This window comes from Pteronotus mesoamericanus, unplaced genomic scaffold, assembly GCF_021234165.1.
Source record: "Pteronotus mesoamericanus isolate MK-2021 breed Mesoamerican mustached bat unplaced genomic scaffold, CSHL_Meso_final contig_94, whole genome shotgun sequence".
NCBI classification, from domain to species: Eukaryota; Metazoa; Chordata; class Mammalia; order Chiroptera; family Mormoopidae; genus Pteronotus; species Pteronotus mesoamericanus.
This window is the reverse complement of record NW_026555285.1, coordinates 17,360,114-17,384,337: the sequence shown is the minus strand read 5'-3', so window position 1 is coordinate 17,384,337 and position 24,224 is coordinate 17,360,114. Positions and strand designations below refer to the sequence as shown.

The following is a 24,224-nucleotide window of genomic DNA, read 5'->3' as shown; positions in this document are numbered from 1 at the left end:
GTTCTTTAAAAGACTTAAGATAAATTTTATAAAATGGAAGCAACAAATGTCAACTTCACCTAAGCTTTTGAGATTTAGAACTACTTTACTGAACTGATATTTTTTGCTCACTACATAACGAGTATTCAAAATAGGCCTTCTTTTCATGCCAACATTTACTAATTTTTGTTCCTTTTAGTAAAAAGATACAAAATGAAACAATCATTGTGACATGAAGCATAAATGAGGTGATATTTTGAAAAAAAAATTCACAACACCAATGCAAAAAGGACACACACAATTTCATGTACTGTATAAAACTTGTTTGGCAGGACACAACTACATCTTTCCTGAATATCATCTCCAGTCTCTCATTAGTGCATACTGTATCTGTAGTAAAAACATAGGCAAATACGTGTTCCCTCATTTATAAATGAGCTGTGTTAGAAAAGCTCATTGTAAATCGGTCACTTCACCTGTTGAACATACATACATATGTCAGCAGGTGTGAGACACATTTAGAGCTCAGGCTCTCTGTTCCACAAACAGTGAGGTGAGGTGCAGCAAAAGGTGCAAACCAGTACCCTAAGGAAGGTTTTGGACCAGGGGTTCTCAACAGCGAGTGATTTTGCACCCCAGAAGGCATTAGCCAACATCTAGGGATATTTTTGGTTGTCATACCTGAGGTGTGCTACTGACATCTACCAGTGGGTCAGGAGACATTTCTGGTTTTCACAAACTGGAGGGGTTGGGTTGGGGAAAGTTGTTACTCCATCTAATGGTTAGAGGTCAAGGATGCTGCTACACATCCTATGACGTACAGGACAGCCCACACGACAAAGAACTACCCAGTCCGAAAGCCAGCAGTGCCGAGGCAAATGGAGGAGGAGAAGAGTTCCTGCCCCTAAGTGCCCTCAAGTTTGGGTTTGCCACTTTCCCCTTTTTCATTTTGAACATTTCTTCTTTTGCCTCTGCCTCTAAGGCCTAACTGCCAATCCAATCATCTATGGGACTTTTGTGGGGGGCTCTATTAGCCAACAATACTGTTTTCCTCTGCTCCAGCAACACATTCATAGTTACCTAACCTACTGAACTGCCTTATCTTAAATTACCATTCCTTCAGCACTTTCCCACAGCCCTTACTTCATGAGGAGACAAGAAGAGATTATCTGGATGGTGGAAGTGGAGAGTGGGGATGGTAATTCTCTTCACAAAAAAACTTAGAAAACATTTTGTGCTGTCAACTGTCCTTGAATAGCTATGAGTATTTTGTGTGCAATGTAATAGTTTCTTCTAGTCAGTTCCTTCTCATAGAATTTATACAGTGATCACAAACACAAGCCACCTTATAAAAGGAATACCATGTACCCTCAACAATAATCCTTGAACTTTAGGATATTTTGAACAGTGAAGTACTAATGAGTACATATCTCCTTAGTGATTCATATATAAACAGATTAAATGGCTTACTCTATGAATTTCCAGGCCACCTTCTGCCTGCCTGGTTAGCTGAGTACTCAGTTCATAGAAAACATACACTAATTTTAATATAAAACCTAAGCAAACAATCATTTCAAAGACAAGCCTGCTTTTCCAAAATGTCAAGTAATAAAGGCAAAACTATGGGTATAAGAGAGATTAGTGGTCGCCAAGATTTGGGGGAACAAAGGGATCAACAGGCAGATTTTTAGTGCTGTGAAACTATTTTGTATGATACCATTATGCCTTTATATTTTCTCCAAACCCATTGAATGTGCAACACCAAGAGTGAACCCTAATGTAATCTGTAGACTCCGGGCAATTACCATTGTGTTAACATAGGGCCATTAGAGGTGAGTCTACATTGGTACATACTCTGAGGATGCTGATAATGGGGGAGGCGCTGCCTATGTGAGGGCCGTAAGCATGTGGAAAATCTCTGCATCTTCCTCTCAGCCTTGCTGTGAATCTAAAACTGCTTTTAAAAATAAAGGCTTTTTAAAAATAGGCTGTAAAATAGGCCATATCAGTGGGATACTTTGTGCTTCGTACAGTGTTGATGATAATGGCAGATCATTAATAAGTGATGAAATATTTGTTGATCTCTGTTAGTAAAATGGCACATCTCAATCCATTCAGATACTTCCTGTGTTTATCAGTGGTATAATAATATCATAATCATAGCATGAGAATTAAATTTCTCTCATCCTTGGGATGCCATTAATTAACTAATATGTGAAAACCACTTTGAAGACTATTGAGCTTTCCGAGCTGGCTCTAGGTTGTGTTTAATTTTGATTATACCCTGGATATTAATAACACTTTCTCTTGGTTTCCCACTGGAAAACTTTGACCTTTGATTTTATTTGCCGGCCCAAACAATGAAGTAAAGTATCTCTGTCTCATTCAAAAACAAACACCCAAAAAAAACATGTAATGGACTCCAGAAGAACTTGAAATATTTTTAAATGATCTACTCTAGATCAAATATTCTATTATATTAAAGCAACTGAAATTTGAAAGTAAAAGGTGAATCACCCTTTATTATTGGTGAATATTACGGATAACATTTGTGCTCACTGGAGTCATGTACCCACAGTGAACCTTCAGTTTACCAATTACCCTTGTTTAAGAAATAATGTTCTAATTCAACATTTATAGCTCTATCACAAAATAAACTGGGCTGTGGTAGCCTGGAACCACAGAGTATAAAAGAGGAAGTTTCTGTAGGTAACAGTCCAAATAACTACAGCGCTATCATTTGCTCAAATAATAAGCACCATCACTTGAGCTAGAACACAGTCTCGGTCAGGCCTTCACTATGCTCCTGAGTGACAGCAGTAAGAAACCATGGATTTCAGAATTGGGAGGGGACCTGGAGATAACCTAACTGAGCATAGATCAACTTTCTAAAAAATCATTATCCACTTTTGGGGATAAATGTGGCACTTTTCTCTCAAATGAAAATTGTATGTAGAATTCTAACATAAAATAGATGGGCTCTGGTTCAAGTGTGCATTTTTACATGTGTATGTTAGAAGTATCCCCTTGCCTTTCTCTTTCTTAGTCCCTCTAAACTCTGTAATCCCTAAAGTACAAAAATTAAAAACTCAACCTAGTTCAACCTCTGCTGCACACTGGGAACAAGCTGGGTTGAGTGACTTGATTAAAATCTAAGAAAGTGAACTAGTGGAAGGACAGGAGCTGCAAATACAGGTCTCTGACTCTGAGTTCAGAGGCCTTTTGCCTTTGCCTTCCATTGCAGAGAAAATCTAAACCCTACTTTTGACTTCTATAAATGAAATGTCTTACTTTATAATAAAATATTCATCTTCTACACCCAAATGGGGGAAAAAAACAAAGCTTTATTAACATAGGAGAAAGTTATTACATGTAACTAAAATAAGTAAATTTTATGATAATAGACTAACTTACCTGTTTTTAAAAGTCTGAGTAAAATATCATTTTAAAATAAAATACAATGTGGAGTTATATTTTCCCTTCCCCTCAAAGCAGCTCTAAGACCATCTCTATAATATGTACCATATGTAGTAATATTTTATTTAAACTAAATAGTTACGGCAGAAAAGAAATGAAAAACAACATTAATTCAAAACAAAAATCTGATTGAAAATCTAATCCCTAAACAACTGTTCCAAAATGCATGGCTGAGATAAAATGTGTTCATTCCTGTGTCACGAAGAATTTTAAGAGAACTGTGAGACTTTTCAATGTGGTGGTGATCTTCTCTTATTAGAAAGGAGTATGTTTTCTAAAGTTACATAAAAATGGAAATTGTTGATGATTCTGTATTAGGAAATCATCTCAATTCGTAGCTCAAGGGTTTTATTCTATGCCTTGCCAACTAGAGCATTGCCTAAATAAGACAACTAAACTTTAACATGAAAAAAAACCCTGTGTGATTAAAAGACACTAAAAGCAAATACAGTACTATTCATCATTGTCCTTCTTCTAACATATTTAGGTTCTATGCTTTGATTCAAAGGAAACAAGCTATTTTTGGCAGCTTAGGTACTCAAGAAAATTCAACTAAATATCAAAGGACTGCACATGTATTTTAACTAAGAGAATATAATATAAAAAAGAGACTAGCAAACATGTCATCCATATCAAATTTCAAACGATAAAAATGTACTCTTCCATTCAAAAATGCACCTAAGTTTATTTACAACTTGGAACAGAAAAAAAGGAAATGAATGTTTATTCCACTGTGTGCCTGGAATTTTGTATTTATCTCATTTACTCCTTGCAACAATACTTTGACTGGCTTAATCTCACCATTCTACACATGAAGCAACAAAGGCTCTGAGTAACTCCCCCAAAGTTATGAGAGTGACATGTTTCAGTAAGACCCCTGGGTTGTCTCCTCTAATGTACTGCGCACGCAGTGTGTACTTATATTTCTTGCTTCAGACAGCTATGATTAATTTTTTCTAATAGCTAGCTTCGGATCAATTTAAAATAAATGAATGGCTCTTGCCCTGAGGCTAGTATAAACATCATTTAATAGTAATCATCTTTGTTGAAATACCACACTGAAATACCACAGTGAAGTCCAAAGAATGAATACATAATCTGTAAAGCACGTAGTTCTCTCACTCCCTGTTTTAGCTAAAGGTTAAATAGATTTCAAAAGCTTGTCCAGAAGTAAGGTTAGGGAACACATTCCTGCTTGAAAAGTTCCTGATCTACTCAAAGATTTCCTTGAGAGATACTTTATCACAGCCTTGCTATGATAAACTTCAGTCTCTGAAGTCAGATCTGAGTCTGAGTTTTGACTCCACCATTTCCTCTGCATGTTACTCAACTTCATTCTGTCTGTTTTCTCACGTAGAAAACAGGCATGAACTCATAGGTTTACAAGGGAAGTTATATAAAATAACTATGAAGAGTTTATTAGCAAATAAGCCACCTATGTTGTCAATTATTCTGAATTAAGTAACTATTTAAAAATAAAATATACATGTCTACTTCAATGAAACTATCTAAACTCACAGATTTTGCTAAAAACCAGGACGTTTGTTGTGAGTATCTCTCAAATTGGTTTGGGCAGGTGAAGAAAGTGGAAAAGCCATCAAAGAAACTGAAAGAGCCAATTCAAGAAGAAAGATTCTTGCTACCTGCTCTCATTTCTTCAGAAGTTTTTTAAAAAATCCACAAAAACTAATCATTTCACCAAATAATTCTATTGTTACCATTGTTTTTTTTTTTCTTTTGAGAGGTCTTTCTTCTTCCATTTGATTATAGGGAAAAGAGGTAAATAGAACAAAAAGAGGGAAGAAATTAGCAAAGAAGCATTACTGAAAACAGGCCAAAGTTATAAACCTTATTTGCATAAAATCTGAATATTTTAAGGAAAAGGTAAAAATACGTTAACATGATTAACCTGTTTGAAAATCCTGCCTTCAGAGCATACCCTTAAAACTTTAGTAAATGCCATCAAGAGAAACCAGTTAGAAACACTATTTGAAAAGTAGAAGTACAGCAATGATGATTAATAATGGAAAATGCCTACCTATGCCTGTTGATATGTTTTCAGGTCAACGCCTACACTTTATTTGCAAAAGCAAATGCTTTCCCAAGTATGCTAATTGGGCAAATATGTTTTAGAATATTTTATGGTTAATACATATGAGCTGTAATCACAAGTTGTTTGCTAATCATTTCATTCTCATCAGTAATAACATTCTTACATCTTAAATTGGTAGGCAAGTATAATACAAGATGGTTTAACTTAATTCTTTTTTGGAAAGTAATCACTACTGTAGCATAATGCCAAACTGCTTTTCACTCTAAAGCAGCCAGCCCAATGTATTTCATATAACTGACCGCCTGAGACAAATAGTTATGGTATGCTGCAGTTACTTGAAATACAGACTTAAGAAACAGAATTAGAAAAAATATTCATGTCACACTGATAAAATACAGAACTGATCTTTGCCATTTTCAAATTTAAATCCCATTCATACCCAACAACTTATACTGGCAATATCTGTGTAATGAACTAAAATTATTTCTCTGTAGTTAAACATAAAGGTACCAGATGTTTAAAATCCCTTATCAACTCTCAGGCTAGCTAACAGAGCCATAGTTTTAGAAATGTGAGGTACTCCAGGAGCCAATGATCTGATCTCTGTGGCACGAAACCCACCCATGACATCGCGCACAGATGGTGCGATGGTTCTGCCACCTCCAAGTAACTCTCGTAGGTAGCTCTGCTGAAGGGAGCACAGGCCTCCTCAAGCGGCCAGCTCCGCTGCTCTGTAACCTTGAACATGAGTGCTGAGCTGCATTTCTGGGACTTCTACCGACATTTTCTAGTTGAGACTATTTGCTTTGCCATATAAAATACTTTAAATTATTTCAAAACAAGTATTATACTTTTCTTAGTCTTCCATTTTCTAGACTTAAGACTTAAAAGACTCAGTTCCTAGAATCATTTGTCAAACACCATTATTTCCTGAATCATCCATCATCTTGATCATCTTTTCCTTTATGTATTTTAATGTTTATTATTCTGTATAACCTACTATTCAGAGTATTTTAAGTGTGGTCTGCTTGGAATATCGTGCCATTATTTTTCATGAGAAACAAACTCTGCCAATCTGTTAGTGCCATCTCACCTTGCTTTAACGTTTTCAGCAGCTGCTCAGTTACTGCATGCTCATGTGGTGCTTGTCATCAAGCAAAATCCCTCCATTTCCCCAGTCTAGTATTTCATCCTATATTTAAAGAGAATTATTTTCCCAATATAAAGTTTTAAATTTAACCATAACTTAAAGATATTATTTAGCATTTTTGAAAGATATTTTGGAACAGTATTATCATTAGTGTATCCTGAATAACTATATGCCATTAAGTCAGTTTTCTGACAAGTTATGTTGGTGATCTCTCTCTTTCTTTCTCTCTTTTTTTTGGCATAGTGGAAATTAGAGGACTATGTTCTAAAAAGAAAATATCTAGATGAATGGCTAAAATGTAGCTTAATCTTGAAAGTAGATTCCAGTGAAATTAAAAGATGGAAAGAGAGTCTCAGTATAAAATTAAGCTCTTTTAGCAAATACAATAGTAGGTTAGAAATAGGTTTTTTTTTCCTACCCACTGTAAAACACTTTCTAGCTCCTTGAAAAATATTAGTTGATACCTCTACTCACATGCATCCTCACTTCTCTATATAAAATTCTCTCAATTCCTGGGAACTAAGATCGAATGAATTAATGGTTGGAAGACACTATATCAAAACAGTATGTAACATAATGAATGCAAGCTTACTGCTAGGTTGACCATTTTTATATACACTATTTCATTAACGCCCTCTCCCCCCCCCCCGCCCACACACAGTCCTCAAGTAGGTTGGTTTTATTTCCATTTACAGGAAAAGTTACATCATGCACTATGGTGTCAGCAAGTTCAAAATCAGCATATTGACTCTGCAACTTACTGGCTCAATGATTTTAAGCAAGTTATTTAATGGCTCTGAACCTGTATTTGTAGTTTTCCTTGTGTGTAAAGTGGGAATACTAATAATTATTTCATAAGGTTCTTGTAGATATTAAATAAGTCAATGTGGGCTAAGAGTTATAGATGCTACCTGGTATATGTGTGTCAATTATAACCAGCTCTTCAACAGAAGGAAGTCCAATCTTCACATTTTCAACCAGTTAGTCCACTTTATCTTAATGTCAGTAGACATGTAACTTATAATCTTGTTGTAATCTAAATAAAAATTGCTCTTAGTATGCTTAAATTTATGAAATTTCCCCCTCATATTGTGATTTAAAAATGGTCAGTATATGTAGTGTTAGCTTTTTTTTTTTTTTACATTACTTTCCTTCTAAGGTTAGGAGACCTTCTTAATGATTAAAGAAAGAAAAAAGTAGCACAAACCACAAAGATTTTCTTGAAGCATAATATGGGAGACAAACTTATTTCCATTAATTTAGCTAAAGGAAAATTAGACAATATATATCACTTGATTTAATTAAAGCTATTAAAGATAGTATATTTTGCTGTAATAATATTATTTCTAGGTTTACCAAAATTCAGGAACTATGTTTTAGTCACCTCTAATTCCACACTTGAAACATGTGAGATGTTCAATAGAGGCTAGCAGAACTGAAAGTACACTTTTTTGAAGAGTAATATACTCATCATTTTAGACAAAGGAAGAAAGAACATAACAAATGTTTGTTCCTATAAAATATGTGTTATGTTCTTCTTGTTCAAGAATGGCCTCCATTCAGCCGTGGCTGGAACAATTCAGCAAGAATGAATCAGGAAGGTATGAGTCCTCTCTACTACAGAGTCGAAAAGATTTTCTCTAGTTTTTCCAAATACTTAGTATATACCTTTCTGAAAAGTATAAAGGTAAAACAATTTTTTTTAATTCTAAATTTATCCATAAGATTATTTAAAGTGTATTCCTTTATGCAACTTAAAACTCCTCCTTTCTCCATTTCCGCCAATGTCAGCTACTTATTAAAATAAAAAGTATGATAAATAGAGCCACTGAACTAGAAGGGAGAGTAAACAGTGATGGTATCTGTACTGTATAAGAATTTGTAAACCTGAGGACTACTAATTAACTCAATGAGAATTAATAAGACCAGGCAAATTTATAGTACCCTCCAGAATATAAAATGTATGATACACAACCAAATTTCCCTTTCAGCATCTATGAATAAGGGCATGACAGTCTTTTAAAAGCTGAATTGCAATGAGGTGGCAAAGCCTGTCCAGGGTTAAATACTAATTTATGCAAAACCCTGGTTTTGACAAGAATCTTATCAATGTCAAGCAGCAGGTACATTGACAGCAGAACTGGCTGAAAAGCTCTGTGTCAGAGCTGGGACGGAAGTTGCCAATTTATGAAGGTTGTTACCAACCAAAGGAATTCAAAAGTGTGAAGGAAAATGATTTTTCATGAAGAAAATGATGAATATTTTTATAACTTTGCAGGCAATACCATTAGCCTAAAAGAGCATGGTGCTTTCATTTTGCTAGAAAAACTAGTTTGCTTTAAAAAGCTTTGTGAATTTTTATATTAGGGCTACATTTTAAGAGTCCTGAAATAGAAGTTCATTATACTGGTGGCATTCAAATAGAAAAATTTAACAGGAAATATAAGAGGAAGAGGAATTAGTTTAAAGAAAAAGATGGTACAAAGAAGCAGTTTGGGTTTCCTTCTAAAAGGGATAATTTGGGATGGGTACCCAAATCTCCTGATCTGGAAGTTTCATCTGGTAGTGACTCTACAATCCAGGGTCAACAAACATGACTTTGAGGAAGTGAACAGTATGGGAGGCTGCTGCTTCTGAAGTCTTAAAGAAAAACCAAAGAAATGAAACCAACAGTAATTAAGAACTTATATGCCAGGCATTTCAATTACTCAATGACTGAACAAAATGTTTATTGAGTAGCTACTATGTTCCTTACAGCAACCTTTTGAGTTGTATATTTTTATTGCTATTTTTAATGCAGTTTTTATTTTATTTTTTAGAGGTAACACAGCAAAGTACCATGTTTATTGCAGATTATACTGATGGGCAAGTTTTTTTTAAGAGAAAGAAATCATTATTACTCTTATTATCTAGAAACAACCAGTTCTTGCTATTTCTTAAGGAGAACACCACTGAGCTTTACAAAGATTGCATATCCTGTTCAGGTCATGCTGGCCTATGAAGTCCACGCTCCTTCCACACATCCCAATGGATGCAGAGGCTGAAGGAGAGAATTAGATTAATCATGTTCAAGTCTTACAAGGATTATATAAACAGATCAAAATCAAGTGTTTTTCATCTCATTTACATAATAAATACATCATGAAACTAATAATACAAAGTGGATATATCTTTTAGATGCCATAGTTCTTACTGTAAAACACAAATTATCCACAATGCTGTCTACCCTGAGGATCACATTCCTTGGTTGAGAGAATAAGCTACCCTGAAATAGTTACACTATCAACAAGCATCTACTGTACTTGAAATGAAGTAATGTTAAAAAAGATTAAAGTGTTCAGTGAAGTGAGGTCTTATTACTACTTCACAAATGTAAAGTTCTATTCTTTGTAATGCCACAAACAACGTATAACCGTTTTTCTTTTATTTGTTTGAGTCAAGCAGTTTGACTACTATGTTATCCCAGTGAGTGATAGAGGTTGAGAACCTAGCCCACAACACTAAACGGGCCTTTATGTGGCACTTTACCAAGGGATTTCACAATTATTGGTGTTAATAACCAATGCAATACAAAGCGAGGCTAAGAATCTTGTCAATTAGCAAGATGCTCATTTATCTTATGCTGAAGAAAGAAACACAGAGGCAGTCTTCTTTACTGAGACAAATCTTTATAAAATTCATTGGAGTTAATCTCCCCTTCCCTTCCTATCTATGGACATGGAGTGTTAACTCCCCTGAGAACATGTCTGCTGAGAAGCAAAGTATACAGTGGTAAAATTCACCGATACAAATATTTTCACAGCGGATTTTTCACATTAACTATTACATGTTCCAAGACATGTATCCTCAGAGGCTTAGATAAATACAAATAATTCTGTTTTGTAGAGTTAATTGGCAAGGTCCGAAATTTACCTAAGAACTTATATTTTAAATAAGGGATGTTTATTCATTTCATAATTTGATAAACCTCATAGTATTTGATTCTGTTTAATGAGCGTCATCACATTCAGTGGCATAAACTTTGAGACAGACTTTTTTCCTAAGCTCTTTTAATGAGAGACTATAAATTGTTTAGGCTCATTTTAGGACCCTTATCAATGTTCTGACATGGTAGCAATTAGAAAGGTAACAAGTGTCTGTGATGGGCCATCCCCTTCGATGACAGAAAAAGAATATCCCATGGTGGCTTACACACAAACTCTAGGGTTATAAAAGAACATGTGTTCTTAACAGGATTACTCGGTTTCTTATTTGGATTTTGTTGTTTTTTTAATTCCATTGCTAGTGAGCAGTGGGCAACTTTTTATAACTGTCACGCAACAATTATGATGAGCATTTAAATTTGTTTTCCTCATTTAGAGCTGTACCCATGTTAGGAAAATCTCTATGACTGGGTTAGTTAACAGATAAAGAAGTGAAAAGATAGGTTAAGTCTTATTAAACGGCAGTTTAATGTTATTATTTATTTATTGTATCACTACTGGCCATGAGGATTAGCTCAAGAAGGCTGAAATTTTGTTAACATTCCTAGGATTATATTAATGTTACTAACAAAAGCCTAAAACCATCTTCACAGGGCATTTTCTGATACTGAATTTGCTGAGGTTTTAGGGCAATACTGATAATAATGTTCATTATGACTATCTGGACTTTCAAATATCTAGTCCCTAATGAGAATCTCTGTTGAAAATTGGCTGAGTGATTAACTGCTAGTTTTTGAATAAACACAGTTCTTTTCACCTGTATATCCACTTACACTTTTCCTGCAGCTACCAAAAGACTAGAAACTGGAAAGAAAAAAAAGACTAGAAACTGAGAATGAACTACTACAGAGTGCTTTGTGCATTTTTACTCAGTGTTGAAAACTTTGCTCTGAAAACACATACATTCTTGGTCAGCTCCCCCTCCCACTCTGCTGAGCAGCTTCTAAATCTTTACATATCTCCAAAAATCCTCTCATACTCCTGACCTTATTACTTTCAACAGTGACCAGCCTTCCACAGAGAAGAGAGTTCATCAGTAAAGAATTATTGAACTTCCTTCCCTGAAACCCAAAAACTTACCCTCACCCACATCTGTATTTTCTTATTTCCTCTCCTCTCTCTACTGTCCCTCAACATACCCAAAGTCATAAGTGATTTTATCCCACTTTCTGTGGCCTGATTTTTTTTAAATCCTTACTCCTAACTTTAATAACCTCTCCTTCTCTCTCTGCTTTGCTATGCCTTTGGTGTAGACATGATTGGGCTTGTAACCTGAGCTCCTTTAGTCTTTACTTATATCCTCTTTATCTTCACAACTAAGACCTTAAAAGTAGCCTACATTTATTTTCTTATTTCCTGCTTACTCTCAAGAAACTACAAGTTTTCTTGCACATCCACCATTCCACTGAAAGTGCCTTCTACAGTTATCAGCCACCTGCTGATTGTCAAATCCAATGAACACTGTTCAATTCTCCTTTAACCTCTCCAACATTTATTTATCTTTTTTAATCCTCGCCCAAGGACATTTTTCATTGCTTTCAGAGCGAGAGAGAGAGAGAGAGAGAGAGAGAGAGAGAGGCATCAATGTGAGAAACATCAATTGGTTGCCTTCTTGTATACACCCCCACTGGGGACTGAACCCACAACATGGGTACATGTGCCCTGACTGGGAATCGAACCCATGACCCTTCAGCCTATGAGGCAACGTTTCAACCAAGTAAGCCAACAGGCCAGGGCTCCAACATTTTATATTGCGGATTCAGCACCCCTCCCCCACTGCCAAACCCCTTGTCCTCCTAGGCAATAACACCATAATGTCCCTTCCCACCCTTCAACCCTGAAATTCCCCATCAAGTCTAATCCCAGTCTTGTCTTATCTCTTTTTTCACACTTTTTCTTGGCAATCTCACCCATGCTCTTAGCCTGCATTCTGATGACTCTGCTCTCTACTTTCACTGAAGCCCATTTCCTACACTTAAGGCAATAATTTCGTAAAGCAAAGGTCACATAATGACACTCCCGCACCTAAAACCCTTCATTGTTCCTAGTCTGAGGGATAAAATAAGCAGTCTGACTCTTCATCCTTTGAACCTACCTGCCTTTTCAGCCTCATCTACTGACATTTGCTACACTTCAATTATACTGCTGCCAAAACGCCTTTCTCCACCATGCCCTCCTAGACTTTTCTTGCCTTCTCTGTTCTCTCACTTTCCTCCCTTTTTTCCCCGAGTCCTAACTGCTCTTCAAGAGTTTCAAGACTTTCAAGGCTCATGTTAAATCTCATTCATATTTAACAAATATTTACTGAAAGCACCTCCTGTTTCAGATGCTGATCTACAGGCTGAAGCATTAGCTGAGACAAAGTCCATGTTCTAACACTTATTTCACTGACAGGCTGGAGGCAGGAACAGGATATTCAAAAAATAAAGCAGGGCAAAGTGGAGAGAGTTTGTGTGATGGTGCACTGATGTTTGATAATGGAACAGTCAGGGAGGCCCTTGCTTCTGCTGAGTCTGTTACTAACTGAGTTAGGCCCTCTCCGTAAGTGCTCTGTTCATGATGAAAAGATGCCAGATTACCAGCTGGGCTCCTCTAATAGTCTGTGACTCCTTGGGAGTAGAGACTCTCATCTAGGCATCCCCATTTTCTAGCACATAATCATGCGAAGGAAAGATGCTATGCCAACACTGTGCTAGATGGAGACATAAAGCCATATAAGTGCTCAAAACTTTTTTGAAATAGATTAATACAAATCTGAAATTATAAGTTATAGAAGAACTTCAAATATAAAAATTTAACTTCATACTTAATAGTTTAATACTACATCAAATATTAAAACAGGGATGAAGAATCTAACAAAATAGCATACTGACACAGTAACATATTCTTGAAATGATGAATGGTAGGTAAGTACAGATTAAATAAACATTTCATATGAGATGTGTAATTTGCTTTGCATTTGAAAACACTTTTGAGAGAGTGGATTATGAAGGTATAGAAGTGTTTTGGGGACAGCGTCAACACGAGAGAATTGTGCCGGGAATTGGGAAGTGGATAGCATGGATAGAGTGAAAGTGCGTGGCACGACTTTGTAGCAGTAAGTCTATTGGTTTATTTGTACAGGTATTTCATTTACTCATAAAGACAGAAACAAGTTTAAGAGTCATGGTATTTTATCATGAAAAATCATAATCATGTTGCTGTTAAGCTCACTGGAGGCACAGAGACAAAATTAGAAATTAAGGAGTGATGTTTTTGTTTATCTTTTTAAATGCCCATATTTTCAGATCCTTTTTGCAACCTTTAGGGATTTAAATTAAAAATAAAACACTAAAAGTCCCTAATCATGATCAATTTTCTTCTTGCTAATTTTATTTTTCTTGTTTTTAGGTTTTCAAATAAAGTATATAAAATTACAGAAAGTTTATAAAATTGAAAAAATATATGTACATATACACATAGAGGTTATACATAACTTTACTACTCTAAAACAACCTTTACAATGAGTGTAATCTTGTTCAAATTGCTCTTATTCACTTATTATAAATATTTCTCAAGATATTACAGCCTTCATAATGATTTTTTTTAATCACAGCTATATAATATTTCACCCCACGGATGGATAATAATTTATTTTACCATTCTCTTATGTTGGGCATTTAGGTAGCTTCTAGTTTTTTACTATTTTAATAATGCTGCAGTAATCATCTCTCAGCAAATCACTTACTACCTCTGCTCTTTCTGTAGGAGAGATTAACAACTGTAGGATTACTGGTTTAAAGGTATGAATACTTTCAAAGCTTGGAAAAATATTGGAAGCATTATGCCAATTTACAATGCCATTAGCAATGTATAAGAATACTCATACCACTGCATCTTTGCCAGCATAAGCATTATCATTTAATTTTTCCCATTAACTCACAAATTAAACATTGTACTTAACTGTTTGAATTTGCATTTAATTGCTACCAGAGTTCAATATTTCTAATTTTTAGTTAGAAGATGACACTGCTACTTCAGCAAGAAACCATACTGAGCATAAGTCAATGGTTCAAGGCTGTAAAAATAAAATAAAGTTAAGTCTTTAAGAAAGTTAATCAATCATGACACGAGTAGCGTTACTGTGCTCCACAGTAATTAGGCATTAATGGCAAGCAGGTCACGTGAGTGGCCATTATTACTATTATTTACACATAGCCAGATAAAGCATTCTTAGATTACCGGGGAAGCTTGGACCAAGTAGAGCTATAAGCTCTTCTTATTTCCTCATAAAGGTCCCTTGATCTGAAACCAGATGTGACCCAGAAGGCAAGCTTTTTTCTTTCTTAGCTACATGCATCCTCTCTAAACTGAGCACCCAGTAAAGATAATAGGCATTGTACATTTAGTTTGGCTGAGGGTGGGCTAAAACTTACTTTACTGAGAATCAAAGATGAGACCAAGCCAGATATTACTCAAAGAACTGGCACCCAAATCCCTTGTCTCTTCTATGACTACTCCTGTAGTTAAGGAGCTAGATTTTCAGGGAGACTGCTGATGAGCTTTGAACTATTGCCATCTCTTTTCCCACAGAGAAGAAGAAAGGACCTGAGGCACAATCCTTTACCCATTTTCCCAGGCAACCTTATTAACTAACAGAGGAGTGATCTGGGTAACTGGATTTAAGATACTTCCCTCTGCCAAAAATCTTTCTCCCCAACATTGTCCAAATTTCCATGAATTAGAGATGCTTTGATGTTTCCAGTTATATAATTCTAAGACTAAAGAAGAAAGGTGAGAGTGTGAAGGATTAAAAAAACCCACACTCTACAGTGATGATTAATTTACTAGCCTGGTTTTATATTCTTAGAATACTTAACTTGAAAGCATCCAGAGAATAGAAATAAGAATCCCAATATGGAGAGGACATAGGGAGAAGCAAAAAGAGTTAAGTCATTTTGTGTTGCTTTAAAAATGCATAGCTGAGGACACTAAACTGCAGAAGAATAGGGAAGAAAGATGTCAATGTTATAATAAAAATTTGTTTTTATAGACCTTGGGAGTTTACAAAGCATGTTTTCACCAATCATATTACTTAATGCTCACAACAACCCTGTACTGAAACTGAGACCCAGAGATAAGTAACTTACCCAAAGTCACATAGGAAGTAAGAGGCAGAGCCAGGACTCGACTCGGGTCTTCTGATTCCTCCTGTGCATTTCCAGCTCCCCTGGAGCTGAAGCAGGGGCAAAAAGGGAGGTGGAAGTAATGTGCCCAAGACCAGCCTTTCCCTTTTCCTTCATTCAAAGGGCAATCAGAGCAGACATTTAACTCTCTCAGTGACCCCTTTCATCAAATTATTTCAGGATAAAGCAATCTGAAAACGTTTCTCAGCCTCTGGCCCAAGAATGGCAAGACGTAGCAAACAAGGTTGGAAATATTTTTGGCTATACTCTGTCATTTATGTGAAATTTATTGGAACCTGAAATCATAGCAATTCTCACTTTGAAAGTAAAACTTATTTTTATGATTGATATTATTTAAAGCAGTTTTTGCAGTTTCAGGCAAACCTTTTAAATTACATGATTTTAAAAATCATCCTGAAAAATGCCTAAGAACCAAAACACAAAATCTACCTTTAACCTAATCTATGGTCTTTTATTCCCCTATCTTAATCATCTTCACTCAGTGATTCTTTTCATTTTTATTCTTACCCAAGGACATTTTTTTCACTGCTTCTATGGGGGCGGGGGGAGTAGAGAGAGAGACAGAGAGACGGCGGGGAGAGAGAAACAACAATGTGAGAGGGAAACACCGACAGGCTGCCTTCTCATTCGCGCCCCAACCAGAATTGAACCTGCAACCTGGGTGTGTGCCCTGACCAGGAACCAAACCCATAACCTTATGGTCTATGGGATGATGCTCCAACGAACTAAGCCACACTGGTCAGGGTTCAGTGATTATTTTCATTAAAGCAATTATAATCATTAAAATGGATATAATAATCGGTCTTTTCATAGCCAATTTTAAGTATTTTCAGCAAATTAAAGGAAAACTGTGCATCTTCTTGAGATATCTTTTTTTGAGATGTAAATCATATATTCCTAAGTTATATCTGAAATGCTCTAATGTAGCCATTTATAATTACTTTTCTATAACAAAATTCAGAATTTCCAGTCCTAGTTTCCTGAATAGTTACCATAATTTTTCTTAGGGAATTATATATTTTAATTTCTGATTTTAACTAAGTTTTTAACAAATTTAATGAGAAATTCTTCTTTTCTTTGCCTATTTCCTAAGAATATGAGGACACAATTTAAGTGGACTAAGCATAAGACCAACTTTTTATCATTTCTAGATTTTTTTGTAATCAGCTTCAGTACTTCTCAGTCTCCAATAGCCTTTCCATTTATGAGAACTACTACCAGTAGGGCCAAGTGCTAAGTAAGCATTAACACTAATCAGGGCATATTAAAGATGAACCAGGCATATCAATTTATTTCATTTATTAAGATGAGACATATCCAACTTAACAGTTAAAAGCCACTTGTTACCTTTAAGATGAATAAAAAGGCAAACTGACATTAAAAAAAATAAAATGAAAGAGGAAAGGAAAAAGAGGAGGAGCCATTCTAAATAAGGAGAAAGAAGAAAGGAAAAAAAGGGGGAATACAAAAAGAAAAAAAAAGAAGAGGAAAAAAAGTTTTACCGAGAACAGAAAATTTTTTTTGAATAAGTACTAATATTCACAAGCTTTTGATATATGTCCCTTTTCCTTTTACTTTAAGTTGTCAGTTCTATATTTTAAAAATCTAATTAAGCCTAACATTCTTTGGGTACTGATGTTCAAATTCAGGAATTCTTACAAATAAGATTTATATTATCTGATCACCTTATGAAGAAAAAAATGTATTAGTGTACTTTTTTCCCTACATTATTTAAGCCTTATTTATTTAAGTCTTGTCAAGATAAAATGCTCTTTATATTCTCTTAAATCATTCATTATATGGTACCAAAAATGGTTACCAACATTAAAAAAAACACAAGTCCATAAATTTTAGAATTTGAACCATATAGAAACAGAATTAAAATGACTTTTAATGTCTTACTTTGTATAACAAGCTCTTTGTGAAGCATGACCAAGAAGATTGACCCTAATTTCCCAATCAGATGACATGGGAAAAAATGAGCATTCTTTACACAAGACAAAAATGCCAATAAAAGGTTGTTAATGTTAATACTAGTATTGAAAAGTCACTGTTGGCTTTCTCCACTTACTTCCCTCACACTATCCCATTCATTTAACATGTCAAGAACCATGCCAACAACAGTTCCCAGAATGGAACCACCGCAGTTTGATGGAGGCCTTATTAATATGTATTAGGTGGCTTCTGGAAGGAGGAAAATATACCTTCACTTCTTTTATAGCATTTTAATTTCTTGGGTATATAGGCCAATCTATTTTCCAAAGTAGCTTTGTTACAAAAAGCATTGAAAAGTATTTGTTAAAAAACTATCATATTAAACTGTTATACTAGTTTGATGCTTAAAGGACTTTTCAGTACTAAAGGTGACCATCAGGACTACATGAATCATTCAACAATCACTGACCTCCTTCTACTGTTTCTGCTACCAAACCAGTTCATGTGCTCGCTTAAAATTCTCATTTTCCCAAGCACTAAAAGAGACGGCACTTATAGTATTTATCTACTGCTTACTTAGAGAGTTTCTTTGCAGTTTCACTAGCTATAATCCAATCATAAACTCTGCCCTTGTTTATAATTACAAGTGCTTGGAGAGGGTGTTTCTTAAAATAAGAGTTTTTTCTCCTCCAGAACTCTCAAGTAGACTCTAATATTAGATTCAAGATTATCAAATCTGTTATTTCACCAGGAAAAATAAGACCAGGAGATCAAGAGCACTTAAGTATAGGAGTTTGTTTTCTAGAAGGACTTTAATAAATTAAAACAATACTACTGAAAGGCTTCAGAACACACCTGCCTAGTAGAAAAAGAGCTAATGATTAAATAAAGCAGAATTTTTAGTATTTTTTGGAGTCCTCTTCTTTATTTAAGAATGCCCACACACCCAGTGTAATTAACTTGCTTTGACACTTTCTTTTGATTTAGTAGCCAATGCCAGCTTAACAAAAAAACGGATTTCAGATTTTGCCTTAGACTTGATTACTAGAGAAAAATAAATACAGAACGAGAAATGATGAAAATGCCTTACTGCTGGAACATATGAATAACACCCTGTGGGTTATGTGGTGAGAATTACAGAAAAGGGCAGCAATATGATAAAAGCTATGATGGGAGCCTTCACAAAAGCCAATTTCTAAAAGTTAATACATAAAAAATTTCCAGAATTAAAGTTAAAAGACCAATGAGTTGTACATAATGACATGTAAAATAAAATTTTAATTTTATTTTTATGTAATAAAACATTATAACTAATGGCAAAAGTTCTCAAAAGGGACATAAAATTCCCGGAATATATTTTGTCCTCTACTCACAGTAAGGTAAAGGCTCTTGGGACATGTCTGAGGAGAAATTAACTTTTATATACTTTTTATAACAAAAATACATGATTATATTATTAGTAAGAAGTTCAGAACACCTAAAATTATACATTCTAAAGATAAATCTTTACCCTATTTTAAAGATGGGACATTTGAAAACTAGAAAGAAGTTGAGAGCTAAAATATTTTCCAAAGCACTTTATCAAGACTTTCTATATAACAGGTTCTATACAGAAAAAGAGAAAAAAGAGTTCCATGAACAAATAAGTATGTGAAACAATATACACTATATATTTCTCTCGGAGATTTAAAATACACATTAATCTATTTCTGGCTTAAAGAAGTCCTATAATCAAAAAGTGTACTTAATTTTTTTAATTCAGCATTTTTCAAATTTATTTAACCATGAAGCGTAACTAGTGTTCTCAGAACATTTTAGAAAACCCTGAGCTTGATGGACTAGGCATGAAAAATTATGTACAAAAAAAATAATGAATTTTTGTATTCTTATGATAGTCAAATCTGCTTAACTGGAATCGCCTCATTATGTTAACTCTTAATAAATTGTATTTTTTTAAGGCAAATAAAACGTACTCACTGTTGTAGTACTTCCTTTCCCTTCTGAATGGAGCTCTCAGCCATTGACAGGCCACTAAGGGAGTTATTTCAAGCCAAGGTCTTTAAACTCTTCCCAGTAATTTCCAAGTTTAATGGAACTGGAAGTTTTATAACATCAGAGTATTTCTCACAAGGGGACAGACCAACTTCATTCTTTTCCTAGAGGTGTGATAGTGAAGCCTACTGCACATGATTCTAGAATAAATAGCATAGGTCCAATTAAGTTCAGGAAATTAGAATTAGTAGGAAGGGTAGTCCACATAAATCAAAAGATGTCACCCACGCAGGGGTGTCCAACATTTTGGCATCTCTGGGCCACACTGGAAGAAGAAGAGTTGTCTTGGGCCACATGTTAAGTATATGAACACTAACAAAACTGATGAGCAAAAAAAGGTCTTAAGTAAATTTACGATTTTGTGTTGGGCCACATTCATAGCCATCCTGGACTGCAAGCAGCCCACAGGCTGGGGGTTGGACATCCCTGCAGCTAGAGGTAAACAGAAAATGAAGCAAAAAAAAAAGATCCTCAGGAAATAGAATGAAAACGGAGAGAGAAAGCTAATAAATCAGATGACAAAAGAATATAGAAAAATACTATAAAGCAGGGACACACGGAGACCACATCAGATTAAAAAAGAGAATAGACAACTGATGACTTACTATGGTATGCAATCAAATATATACCATAAATTCCCTTTCTGCCCTTCATCATCAAGGCTCACAATCACTGACTCTAGAAAAGGGAAGATGCACTGTGGGAGCTCCACCTAAAAGAGAATAAAGTCTGTGGTGCAATGAACAACATTATTTTTCTTCATTTTCAGGTGCACATGGAAGGGGTTCAGAGGCTCAGAAAATCACTAGAAACTAACTCAGAATTTTTTGGTTTGGTTTTGTTTTTTACATTTAAGAAGGCTACCTTTTCAGATTTACATAAATCTTTAAAATATACTGACTTGAGTGTCTAGTCAAGGCATATACTCAATATATAACATTAACTTCTTTGGGAACAAAGAAATAAAATAAAATGAAAATATTCCTCAGGTTCATTTGTTTTACTACTTTACTTCCTGAGCAATGAGTGTATTAGCAAGTCTATTGCATGTATATGCAAAGAAATGGTAAAATACAGTGCAGTTTGAAATTATAGTTTAACTAGCCCTGGTAAGTAAATAAAAAAACAAAATTTACGCTTAGAAAATAACACACCTTGGGTCTACTGAATCAAGGTGTCAAAGGAAGATATAAGTTCACCTGACAATTCCAGCGCCCTTTAGCTCTAGACCCCATCCATTCCTCCTTAACACTATTTTGAAAGAAAATATCAAAGTCATAGAACATTCGGCATAAATCTAAAGCATCATGAGTTTACTTCTTAATTAATCAACACCATAATTCAGGAGCCCATACTTTAGGCTGCCCTTAGTAAAGGGGTGGCTTAGATGATAAAAGGTTAACATAGTATCTACTGGCATTATTCATGAAACAAAAAAAAGAATGCTGTGATTTTTCAGTTATGCTAACTTGGAACTTAATATTGAAATAATTTAAGGCTTAAATTGTTTTTATAAACTGCAGTCAAAGTTAGAAACAAATGTGAGTCACCATTAAAATAACTTTAAAAGAAAGCACATCTTAGGTAATATCCTGCCATGTTATTTCACTTTGGGAGTTATTTCACCTTCAGTAAAGAAGGAAGATGAAATAATAATAATCTAATCTGTACTTTCACTGTTAAATAAAGGAAAACTCAGATTACCCAGGATTCTTTTAAAGATATTTTATATGTATTTCCTCTGAATAGATTACAATATATTGTTATCAGATACCAAAATTCAAACAACTCTTTTGTACAGGTCCTAAAATAGCATATTATTCTCTTAGTACTAACAGAAATGGCTAAATAAAATGTCTCTATCGAAAAACGTAGCCACTAAAAGTAGGTCTCAAGATTTTGATAATTGTCTGTTATATTTAATTATCACAAACTAAATTTGGACTTCAGGAGGTGGATGTGAACAATACTTAGGGTCATACATCCGTGTATATGGCATGCATTTATGAATGAGCCATTTCTCCCTCTGAGCCAGCAGCTGTCAACCCCCCAGTAAAGCCTTTTGTCCAGTCCACAACCTCCTGTGGGAACTGGGGAAGTCTGGGTAATAGAGGAAGCAATGAATAAACCACATCAAGTACAACCACACTTTATGAAAACAGAACTACAAGATATTGCATAAAAGCCCCCAAATTCCACTGCTCACGATCTGAAAATTATGTTTTAAATGGGGCTAAACTTGCTGCACAGTTTTATTCTGACTTAGTCTGTTTATACTGCAAAACAAAATCAGCAGTGTCCATACGGCCACCTTTGAAAGGAAAGTTTCCCAAAATATGTACGATAGAAGAAATGTATTTCAGTGACCTTAATCAAATTATGTTTTTAATGCAGAAATTGAAGTATGGTAAATTATACCTACTAATTAATTTATTAATAAGAATTTAACAGAAGGAATGAAAAACCTTCTGAAATAGATACCTGTACTTTTTACTGCATACTAATTGGCAGAACCTCCCTGTTACATAATTCTAATTTTCCTATGAAATTAATGATTTCTAAAATGATTATCTCTTTTTAATATCTATTATTTACTTTGGATATCAAATACAAATAAATACAACCCAACTTTTTCACTATGTCATTAAAATTACTAACATGAGATATACTTAGGATGCATTTTAACTCATTAATTTCTATCTCAAAACAATGTCCTTGCTCAGTAAATAGGTTAGCATTTATTTTGGTTATATGTTTCTATTTAAATATTTTATTAGTGGTAGAATAATTTATGGATTTTTATGAACCATATTTAAATTTGAAAAGATAACTTCCAAATGTGCTTACTAGGAAGGATATCCTTATAAAATAAATTCTGTACAAAGTTACTTCAAGAGTAAAATTTAAGATTGATAGTTCCTTTCTTAAAGTATGCCAAAATTGAAATACATATATTATAATAAAAAAATCCAAAATATCCTAAAAACAAATTCTATTTTTAAATAAATAAATAAGAACTTTTTAAGTAGATAAAATTCATTAAATCACACCTTCTTCTTCCATATTATCTTTAAACTAAGGTGGAATGACTAAAGACCTAAACATTATTTAAAACAAAACTTCAGTAAACAAGATTTTTAACACTTGTATTTTGTTTTAAAGCTTCAAAAAGTATCAGTAAAGACTCTAGTGTTATTTAAGTTTGTTTCACATAACTGGAACTGGAAATTTCTTCAAGCTTTGTGCAGTGGGAGGACATTTTGTGTTTCGCCTACAAACATGCCTCCCTGACCTGGAAAAGGGCTTGGCACCTAACAGATGTGAAATGAATATTTGTTGAATAAATGAATACTTTATAGAAAAGCAATTAAAACAGGATAATCATCTGAAAGACAATAACAATCATCTGTTGTTTTCCCGCGTTACTGTCCATAATGTGCATGTTAAGGTCTCAGAACACTATCTATCCAATATTTTTTTCTAGTTGAAACAACAGCAAACAGAGATCATTTCCTGATACCAAGAAGCAAATACCATGAACTTTTAGAAAGAAAGTTTAGAAACTAGCATGTTCTAACGCATTTCTTAGGACATAAAAGTCTCAGTGGAATTCAAGTCATAAATATATTTGGAGAATAATGACTTGACAGTGTTTTTTCAGGCTTAGAAAAGCAATTCAGAAGCAACAACACCCTAAAAACACAAAAGGTTTGTCTGAGCAGCAGCAGCAGGGTATTTTACAGTAATTCCGAATTGCCGGTGGCATCTTTTTACTGGATTTCTGGTATTAGTTTTAAGAGTTAAAAGGAACCAATTTGGAAGGGGACTGCAGGGAACATAAATAGCAGGTTTTCTTTGCCTCTAATGTTTTCTCACACAGTGGTCAGAAATATAAAATAATACACAGTATGGTTTTTTTTTCCCTACATAATTTTACAGATAAAATGAGACTCCTAATACTTCAGCTACTTTAATAAAACAAGGAAAATTCTACAATGTTTAAAGACTATTGAAAAATTTTAGAGCATTTATCCAGTTAATTGGCTGTGAAACTCACATTACATGTGATAATTAGAGAGTTCACTATAATAAAGACACTAAATTTGAGACAGAATATTTTATGATAGCTAAAAGAACCAGGTGAAATCTAGATAGAAAACAATAAAAACTAACTTACCATAAAGTTCAGTAAATCATTTTAGAGGAAATAAAGTATTTAATCAGAATCAGAACATAAATTTTTGCTACCTAAAATATCGTCACTGAGTGAGCATGTCTGGAAATAAAAAGGTGCATCCAGATGGAAAGAGAAAAGATATCTTTGGTATACAGACAGAATTAAGGCAAATAATTCCTAAACTTCATGGAAAAATATTAATACTCAGATTTTAACTGTAAACTAAATTTTT

The 24,224-nt window shown here is 34.4% G+C and overlaps 1 protein-coding gene across 3 annotated transcripts in view; it reads right to left on the bottom strand.

The window, feature by feature from the left end:
* The window catches only part of TDRD3 (tudor domain containing 3), a 157,465-nt gene that overhangs the window by 7,416 nt on the left and 125,825 nt on the right, over positions 1-24,224 (bottom strand). For 2 of the 3 annotated variants that reach the window (XM_054586408.1, XM_054586409.1), the window contains exon 13: positions 15,772-15,857. The exons of the other annotated variant lie outside the window; for it this stretch is intronic. In XM_054586408.1, the coding sequence (XP_054442383.1) occupies positions 15,772-15,857 (86 nt within the window). The remainder of the gene's footprint in view (positions 1-15,771; positions 15,858-24,224) is intronic. 3 annotated transcript variants of the gene reach the window in all.